A 10793-nucleotide genomic window follows, 5' to 3' on the forward strand; every position below is an offset into this window, starting at 1 on the left:
AATCTAATAATTTAAAAAATGAAAAAAAAAAAAAGAGCAAAGAACCCTAATTATTTATCTGAAAAAATGGCTATCTGTTCATCTTCATTCCGGAAAAAACAAATCACCAGCATTGTCAGCAGACTCCGCCGGATATGGTGAAGCTGAACCCGACGTGAGTTGCCTGAATATGCGGTGCTTCAGGTGCGCGACAATGCTCTCCATCGCGATCGACATCAGTAGTGCTCTGCGGAATAACAAAACTAATTATCGCATCCTTAATGAGACTAAGAAGTTTGCTGGTTGAAAACTTGGCTGGGTCGCTTCTGAAATCCTCTGCCATCAACCAATTCAGCCCGAGCTTTATCACTTGTCGCCTTCATTACCTGATTTTGCCATCTTCGGTGTCGCCAAACTTGCATCCTCCATTGTTTCGATACCGCATAGCTTGCAACCTTCTCTTTTCCTTTCCGCGTTCTCCATTAGTTAACGATGCATATGTCCCAAAGCCGGCTCCCAAGCGAGCGCCTCTTCCTGACCCAGTTCACCTCAGGGTCTTGGTGAAAATAGCTTCTTTTTTAGCAGCGTGACTTGAAGAACTGGATAAAGTTTGGACTTGAATATGAACAGATAGGGATTTATTTTATCAGGTGAATAATTGGATTTCTAATCTTTTTTTTTTTCATGATTAGATTAACTACCTATTTAAAAATGCATACGAAAACCTAAAAAAAATGCACACACTATTCTGAACAGTAATATACGACAATAATATCAAACAAAATAAATAAATAAAATACCAAGTTGAGAATCCCAGCATTTTCCCATGGACATTGATTATAATCACATTTATTAGATGGCCACCAATCCAATGTTGCACATATGAAATTCTCATCAGTTGTAGCAATGTTTGTGACTCCTTTCACTTTAAGCTTCACATCCGATGAAGAAGGAGAAAGGCAAGATAATACCAAGACAACTGCAAGGATAGCTACTCCCACGCACGGATTCACGTTCACATTCACACCCACATCCACAGCCATTGTGGGAGAAAAAGAGAAAATATTATGAAAATTTTCTGTTGATGTTACTTTAGAGGATAAAGCACAGTTATTTACTATTTATTTTATAGATAAGATTAAAAAAATATATAAAAAATTCATTTAAAGGAGAAAAATTATGTTTTGGACTCTGTTTAAGAAGTTTTAAATTTTTTTTTTTTAACTTTTGACTTATGAAAAGTGGTCACGGATTTGTTATTTCCACTTTGTTGTGGGAGTAAGGTTACCAACATAAAAATATTTATAAATTAGACTCCATTTTTTTGTTTTTGGAAAAACCAATATTAAAATTTGCCTCTCTGTTTTTTACTTTCTACACATTTTCTTTTTTGTTTAATCAAAATTTCTATGAGATGAATCAGTTATCTCTGCTAGGGTTTATCATTCATTCTTCACTCTTCCCAGGTGAGACAATCCTTTTTAGCATTCCTCCTCCTCCCTTCTCTTTTTATATATTGCCGCTTTGTTCTTCTTCTTCACTACTAACTCCGGTCTGGTCCTTCTCTCGCATCTCTGCCCTTGCGAACTACTTTTGTAAGGTTTTATTTTATTTTATTGTCTTTTCTATGAAAATTATGTGAATTTGGATGCTCTTATTCTAGTAGGATCTCACGATAAATTTGAGACTCGATGCAAGTATAATTTGTACTTAACTCAATATTTCTATCTATGTAATGATCTATGTAAATAGACAATACTTGTCCAGTCAACTGTAACAAAAGTGGAATTCTTCAATGGATTTTGTAATAATTTTTGAGTATCCATGAACAAATATTTCTGACCAGTAAAGATTGATGGACTATTTAAAATTGTTTCTCTTTAGTTGACAATTGCATAAAATGGTAAGCATTTATGAGGAATGCATTTCATGGCTTTCACTTGGTCCGTGAAGCATCCACCCTTATATTCGGAACATGAAATTTATCATGCAACATTTTAACTGGCGTCTAAAGTTTCGATAATGTTTGGTAGTATTTGATATAATACAAATGTTCTAGGAATACTGGTTTGAAAAAATCTTGAAAATGAGGTGTGAATTGTAGCAAGAGACCTAAGTTGCTTGTAAAATTTGCCAAAATTTAGATGTTAGTAAAACAAGAATGATGTTAATATTTTACCTTCAAGATGGTGTAAGATGGTATTCCTTGTTATAAACTTGTCTATTATGATGAAATGCATGAAGAAGCTAGGTTGCAGTTCCTATATTCTCTAATTGTAAGAAAGTATTGAGTAGTACTTTGTTTCTTGTTTGCATTTCGGAACTTGTACCTCTGATTTTTTTTCCATCATAATTTTTTTTTGTGCTTAATTTGTGACATGATGTGATTTTTAAGATTTTTTGGTTTTGAAATACTGGAGCAAAAAAAAAGATTCACTGATATAATAAGAATAGTCTCACAATCTGAATTATATAACTAAATTTATTTATCCGTTAGTACTTTCTCATTTTGAATCCATTATCTAGTGAATGAGCTAAATATTACTTTACTGCATTGGACTTCATCTTACTTCCTTTATTTGTTCTTTTGTTTGTAAAAAAGAAGTTTTGCATCTTTATAAGTGCAAGATGAAAGCAAGAGTGATTATTGAACCAACAATAGATAATTATATTTTAAATATAAAGTTCTAGAGTATTCAAGTAAACTGGTCTTAGAAAATAAGTTTATTCATAATTGTTTTATGAATTTGAAGTTAACACAGGATTACTTTTACTATTTGGTTGTCTAAAACTGAAAGTGATAAAAAATACTCTAGGCATTAAAGTAGTAGAATTAGGTGCATATTAGTTCTCAAAAATTGGAGTAATATCCTAGTGTAATAATTATTTTACTTTATTTTATGATTGATGTTGTATTTTGTAGCTTTATATGATTACATGTATTGAATTTTGATCGAATTATCTAAAAAGAAAAAAAAATTAACGATATTAAAATAGTTCATATTCTAGAGATGTAATATAAGACCCTTTTTTTTTTAACTGAGATCCATGAAGTTTATCCACAGGTATGAGAGTGATAATTTTGAGAAAATAAGGGTGTACCTGAGAACAAACATGTTAAGCAATTTTCAATACATAATCAATTACTTAAAAAAAAAAAGAGAGAAAATATATTTATATGCTTAATGGTTCATTTTAAATCAGTGTGCAACTAAGTTTTAAAAATTTCTATCATAGGTGACAAATTTTCAGTAAATCATGTTTGGGTCTAATTTATTAAGCCTTAAAATAACATAAGAATTAAGAGATAAAAGAATAATTATGAAAAAAATAAGATAAACAAGAGGGAAGGATACTCTTAAAAAATTTATATCATTTACAAGTCAAAATTAGCAAGTATAAAATAATGGCTACCATATCAACCTAATCTTTACAGGATTTTAGTATTTACAGTCCCTTAACCTTTTTTCTTCATTAGCCGATTTTAACCAACACCTTTTGCAACTTTTGGAGTTGGCTTTGACACTATTTGTGACATTCACAAGTATGCACCAAGGTGTTGTCCTCATTCATATTCTCTCTATTAACTTTTTTCTGTTTTTCTTCATCCTACTCATCCCGGTCATATGATTTATGCTCACTATTAATCTTGTCATCTGAAAATTTTCGACCCATTACTTTCTGAACATCAATACATAATTCAAAATGAAGAAAAAAATAACCATGGAAAATAACACTTTTGTCAACGTAAAAACATGGAAAACAAGCCAAAGGTGATTACTAGTTTAAGATGCGGATAACGTAAAAATATGGAAAACAAGAAAACGTATTTGTTTAAGTTAATGGATGATATAATAACTCTGTCTGGATTATTCAAGTCATGAAGTGTCATAAAAGCATAGTTATCAGAACCGAACCGATGATCGAATCGGTCAGGTTACTGGATCTATTAAAAAATAATATTAATAGATATTATATAATTATGAAAAGAAAAAAATAAGTGAGTTTATAATTACTGTTAAATAAAAATATAATTAATTTAAGAATGAGCGAGCTTATAATTAAAATTAAAATAAATTAAATAGAAATAAATTATTTGCTGAAAAATATCAATATGTATTTTAATTTGCATATATATTAGTTACAAGCAAGTTAGCCTGGTGGTTATGGCTACCGTTTATCTCCTTGAGAGAGGGGGTTCAAACCACAACTATTTCATTTTGAGGAAATTTTAAAATTGAAACGGTTTGGTCGGACCGGTGTTTACCGAATTTGATCGGTTTCTACCGATTCACTTTGAGTTTGACCGATTCGCACCGATTTCTTATCTTGTGTGGTTCAATCATCGGATCGGACCGATATAAAATTCGATTTACCAATTTTTCGGTCGAATCGGCTGATCCGATCCGGTTTTAATAACAATGCATAAAAGATTTTGAAAACCTTTAAACAAAGGAACCAACATAAATAACACTCTATTTATCTATTTTCCCTCAAATAACTTCAATTCTTGACTTTAATTCCTTCAACAATCATCAAAACTCATTTTGAAAGTTCTTTCATTTTTGTTCTAACTGAATACAACTTTAAAAAAAATATTAATTTCTTTCATTCTTGTTCTAACTGAATACAATTTTTTATAAAAAAATTTACAAATGCAGCGATGATTCTAAGAGACGGATCTACTTTTATAGGTGTGGGGGCAAGCGCCCCTACTACAATTTGAAATTTTATTGAGTAGTATATAATAATAATAATATTTATTTGTCCCCCCTAAATTATTAAATTTGACCCCAAAATAATTTTTTATTCAACTTTTGACACTTGATAGTCAATTTAAAATTAAAACTTCATATTAGATGTCCATTATAATGATCAATTTTCAAATTTAAATAAGATTGGTATTCTTTCTTAGAAATCGACTCGAAAGAATATTATCTATTTATTTCTTCTTTTGAAATTAGCTTTAGTCTTTTTTCATAATAACTACACCAATTGAATGAACTTTTTCAATTATTAATATCATCAAAAGCTAATTGTATGAAAGTTGAGTTTTAAATGATTGTTTAACGACATATACTACTGACAACAGTTATGCAGTGGGATAAGTTATGCAGTGGGATAAGAAGTATTTATGGCAATTTCACATCATCTAAGACCAACAACAGATATGTTTTTTTTTTTTTTCATCCTTATATACCCTCCCTCATCTTATTCAGTGTCTCATGAGTTTTTAACAATCCAATAATCAGTTTTTAATAATCCAATAATCAGTACCAGTATAATTTGTATCATGATCAACCTCATACTCACATATTCTATCAAAAATACCATTGGAATAAAGAATCAACATATCAATTACTGAGTCACCAATTCGCGCATTGTGTATATTTCGAATATTGAGTTCGTATTCTATTCTTGCATGTATCTCGGTACTTAGACAATTAGACCTCATTTAAATCTTTTGATATAGATTGTGGTCAATTATGTATTTATGTAATTATGTTGTACTTTATGTATTTTTGTAAATTTTATATTTATTTAATTTAAATAAAAAAATCCATTTATAGCATTAANNNNTATTTCTAAATCTAAAAAAATGTTTATCTAAAATAATTTAAAGTTTAAATTCTATGATTCTATTTTTTTATGGAATTTAAATTTTAAACATCTTTTATCTAGAGTATTTTTTATTATTTTAAATATTCGCTTCTTGCATTGGTCCGATTGCCAGTTTATTTATTTTTGTATGAGGTGCTATTTTACATTTTTCTATTATAATATTTGGTGTCAAACTTAACTTTTTTTCAACAATATTTTTAATTTGTTTCTTTATTTTTTTTTATTAAACAACGGGGCAAACGTCTAGAAAAACAAACTTACAGAAAAATCACTTTAGGAAGAGCTTTTCCAATATAAAGGTATGTTTTAATTTTTTTTATCGTTTATACCCTTGACTAATGATCATGAACTATATATGTGTACTGATATCTTAAATAAGAAATAAGAAAACTCTTAAGATTAAATTAGTCTAAATATTTTAAATATTTTTAAATTAATGATATCTTAATGTGTGTGTTCTTCTATAATAGGTAACTTGTATATTTGCACAAGTTTAAATTGGATTGATCTTATTCTTATCGTATTTGAATAAATGGCATGAAATTCTTCATCCTCGCAATCATCTTTGAATGATCATTCACATTATCAACATTATGATTCTTCTCAACCTTTTGTTGATGATAACACTCCAAGTAACAATGATGATGGAGGGGTTCCAAGCGTGTTTCTATTCTTCATGTTTGGTTTGGTTTTGGTTGGATTATGTAAACACAGAAATGGAAATGCAATTTCTGTGATCAAGGTTCAGGTATGATAAAACATGCTTTCAATTTAAGTAAGGAGAAATGTTATAGAGTTATCAAAATTTATTGTTTTTTTTATTACTTTTAGCTATTAATTTAATTTTTTTAGTCTAATAATTAAATAACATACTTTAATCTATATTTTTAAATATTAATAATAAAAAATAATAAAATATGATTACTTAAACCCCAAAATGGTCTCTAAGATTGGCGTCGTAACTAAAATCGTTCTGAGATTCTAATTACACTAATTACGTCATTGAGATTGACAAAAATGCACCACATTAGTCCGTGATCCATTTTTTATTAACGGCGTGATGACATGGCGTGTTAGTGACACGTGTCACCCCATGATTTAACCACGTGTAATGGTATGATGATGTGTTGACTAGTGACACGTGGCATGCTGACATGGATAGTTGCGTCGCGTGTCACAATGCTATTTGGCCACGTGTTTGTTTGTGCCACATGTCGCAACAGTATTCGTCCACATGTCATCCATTATGTCATGATTGTAGATGCACCAAATTAGCCTCTCACTTTGCGTTAAGTGACTCATTTTAGTCTCTAAAATTGAATGTCTTGCACCAAACCAAACTAGTCTCTTTACTAGTTTTTTCTCCTTTTTTTTTTCTATAAATTCAAAACTATCAATATTTTTGAATCCATTAATTTCAATTCTATTTTTTCACATGTTATTTAAATACAAGTACTTTTATAAAATATTTTTTCTCTTGCGGGTACCTTGAACCGCAATCTTGGAGTTGACGTGAAGATATTTCAAACACCCCCACTACCATCTCCGACCTCTTCAGTCTAGACAAAAGAAGTCGGAGATGGTACTGAGGGTACCCTCGGTTCGGTCTAGCCCATTTTCACACAATGAAAATAAGTATTTCATAAGAACCGAAAAAAAAAATGTGTATTTTAGTTCTTAATTTCTTGTTAAAAATACATTTTTTTTTATGAAAAAATGTGTCTAATCAATCGTATTATTCTTTTTTTATAATAACATACTTATATATTACAAAATTTATCAATATTAAATTATTATAGAAAAAAATTATATAATTAAAACTAAAATTTTAAAAATTTTTATAAAAGCACTTGTATTTAAACAATATGTGAAAAAATAAAATTGAAATTAATGTATCTAAAATATTGAAAATTTTAAATTTTAAAAAAAATGAGAAAAAACTAGTGAAGAGACTAGTTTGGTATATGATATTCAATTTCAAGAACTAAAATAAGTCACTTAAGGCAAAGTGAGGGACTAATTTGGAGCATCTACAATGATGACATAATAGATGACACGTGGACGAATACTGTTGCAACACATGGTACAAACAGACACGTGGCCAAATAGCATTGTGACACGTGTCACAACCATCCACGTCAGCATGCCACGTGTCACTGGTTAACACATCATCATACCATTACACATGGTCAAATCATAGAGTGACACATGTCACTAATATGCCACATCATCAAGACATATCATCACGCCATTAATAGAAAATGGGTCAGGGACTAACGTGGTGCATTTTTGTTAATCTCAGAGACGTAATTACTTCAATTGAAATTTTAAAGACGAATTGAAATTTTAAAGACGATTTTAGTGTACGACACCAATCTCAGGGCTCATTTTGGAGTTTAACTCAAAATGTGATATCTCTCTAACATACCTCTTTAAAAATAATACAAACTCATGATTTGTAACAAACACAAAATGAAGTCCTTGTAAAAATTACAAGTATCTCCGAAAATTTAACTGAAAAAAGCCTAAGCCTAACAATACTTCGCAGGTTTCTTTGCAAATATGAACCGAGTTTCTTAAGACGAAAAGACTTTAACATGAGCTTGAGCATGAAACAAATGCCAAGATATTTTTGTAACGTTTTATATGAAGATTAAGTTACATCGTCAAACGTGTATGCTCATCAGCTCATCATTGATTTCTCATCTTTTATTAATTTCTTCCCTTTTTCTCGGTGTAACCTTTCTAATAGTAGGGATGTGCACATGACCAAATCGTGTAATTTACACAAGAAAAGATCCATTCTTTCATTCTCTGGCTGCAAGGAAGCCATTTTTCTAGTAAATCCTAAAATCAAAACTATATACCAACAATTCTTGAAAACTTGAACCAAATTTAAGTCTATATCCAAAAAGAAATAAAGAAAAAACACACATGAAGATGAAGTCAAGAGTCTCCATTTGATATAACAATCTAAAACTTAGTTGAAGTCTGAAGTCCTTAATATCAATCAAGTTATCTTGAAACTGCTGGCTATATTACATGACAATAACAGATTGAAACAGATGACTATTAAATGGAATACAAATTTTTTTATGACAAGAATATGTGAAAAGCCTTGTGATACAATCCTCTATTCTTAGGAACATAAGAAAACCAAATATGCATAATAATAGAACAGAACAATAACTGCTCTAGTCATTTATGTCACGTCCTACCTCAAAAACCTTAGATCAAGAGGCTCCATTCTCTCAGCGATCATACAACCATCCACGTCAAGTGCCGATACCCGGCCCACTTAGCAGCGAGACGTAAGCCAATCGCTAAAGCAGCAACAAGTAGTGGTACTGGAATCCTCCTCTCTGTCATTTCTTGGTCTTCAACCTGTTTCCCTTCCAAAAGTGTTTGGGAATACTGATAAATAGCCAAGGCTACAAATGTGATGAGCACCAAAACTCTAACCCAAGTCTCCCCAACAGCAGCTAGTACAGCTGCAACAGGCATTGCGCATGAAACATTGTCTCTCTTTTTGATTAATTTTGAGAAAGTGTACAACCCTAGTAGAAGGGTCCAGAAGAAAGGTTCGGATATATAGCCTCTAACTGCCGCATAGCCAATAAGACCAGACACAGTCAAAACATAAGGTTGCTTGTTGATACAGTTAGGGACGGCAGCTTCGGCAATTGCTAAAACAACCGACGCAAGCACAATGACTGTGGTCAATTCTGGTATGGGAGCATTGTTGATTGTCCAAGAGTAGAAGGCTCGAACAGTATAGAACGAATCCTCCATGCATCTAATTGAAAAAGTGATCGGACTTCCTATGAATCGATACAGCATGGCGAAAAGATATGTCAAAAGGTTTCCCATAAAGCGGACAATACCAAAGACAGCATCCTTCCAGTTCGATAGTTCAAATAGAACAGCTCTCCAAGCATAGATGAGAAAGCCAAGTACTGCACAAAAGTAACACAGAACACATGAGTACACAAAAAAGACAGCATGTACAATTGGACCCAAAAAGAATCAACTGACCATTGAAAGCTTAGAGTTTTTAATTTCCACATGAGAGGTTATAGCTTAAATCCCAACAAAATATTTCTCATTATACACTGCTATGAGGTTAGAGAGTAGCCAGAAATTTTCAGAATTGCAGCAACCATGAACTTCTTGCTATGAATAACCAAATAAACACCACAAAGAAACTTGGGGGACATATCAAAAACCTTTTCGGTTCCACAGCACAATAAGAAATTAATGGATAAATGAATGTGTCCAAAAGCTGAACACTCCAACAGCACTTGAATTGCAACAAAATAATTTCCAAATACTTGCCCATTCATGCAACTACCCCAAATACAATAAAATTTCACACTTTGTGGCTCAAACACATGGAATTTTCTGAATTTCTAAAAATTGAAAGCAATAAATTAAAAAAATAGAGAGGTTAAGGGACTGACCAAGAAGCCAAGGCCACCTGACAGGAGGATCAGGAGCTTCCTTAGCAAGGTACCGAAAGCGTTCCGGCATAGTGCTCCGCGCTCGAGCCTCCTTCTCTGCTTTCTCCCAATCAACAAAACCGCCGCCACTACCAGCGCCATCGTTGTCGTTTACTGCAAAACGCTTCAAACGAGAGATTCTGGAAAGTTCTTTAGGTGAAAATACAGTAACGAACCTCGGAGGCCTGAGAAAACATTGAGGTTTGGCGGGTGGGAGACGGGGTCTGAAGGAGAGGGTGGGAGATAGAAGAGTGGTGGACATGACTATGCCTATAGGTTGGGATTTAGAGAGGGTTTCCCGTTCATTTTTCCTTTGAAAAAATGCTTCAAGCACGAAGTTTACCCGTGATACGTTGGGGCGGGTTGACCCATTGGGCTTATATTATTCAATTTAATTTTAATTTAGTGATTGATATGGTACACGTAGCAGAAAGGACAAGGGACAGATTTTCTAAGTCACGAAGCAGAAGCCAGAAGGAGATGGCTCTGCAGTTGAATCACACAGCGCATGGAAGATCCGTTAGAAGAATGAGAGCAGGGTGGAAAACAATTCTGTTTGCTTGGTTGGGTTTTCATTTGGGCCTGAAAGGCCTTGACAAAATAGAAAGAAAGCGGGGGCCTATTCAAGACAACATTGTTAGGAGAATATATCCACTAATATTATTTAATATAAATTATTTAATTTTATTAATT

The 10793-nt window shown here is 32.0% G+C and overlaps 2 protein-coding genes across 2 annotated transcripts in view; both read right to left on the bottom strand.

Annotated features, from left to right (window-relative positions):
• The window catches only part of LOC107632651 (heparanase-like protein 2), a 3414-nt gene extending 2392 nt beyond the window's left edge, over positions 1 to 1022 (bottom strand). Inside the window, exon 1 of the mRNA XM_016336321.1 lies at positions 780 to 1022. Coding sequence (XP_016191807.1) covers positions 780 to 1022 — 243 coding nt within the window. The remainder of the gene's footprint in view (positions 1 to 779) is intronic.
• LOC107629899 lies at positions 8539 to 10513 on the bottom strand. The gene is made up of 2 exons (XM_016332843.2): positions 10062 to 10513; positions 8539 to 9557 (listed from the first exon to the last, which is right to left on the bottom strand). Exons 1-2 carry the CDS (start codon positions 10360 to 10362, stop codon positions 8860 to 8862), a joined length of 999 nt encoding a protein of 332 aa, XP_016188329.1. The 5' UTR covers positions 10363 to 10513; the 3' UTR covers positions 8539 to 8859.

The sequence above is a fragment of the Arachis ipaensis genome, chromosome B03 (assembly GCF_000816755.2).
Source record: "Arachis ipaensis cultivar K30076 chromosome B03, Araip1.1, whole genome shotgun sequence".
Taxonomy (NCBI): domain Eukaryota; kingdom Viridiplantae; phylum Streptophyta; class Magnoliopsida; order Fabales; family Fabaceae; genus Arachis; species Arachis ipaensis.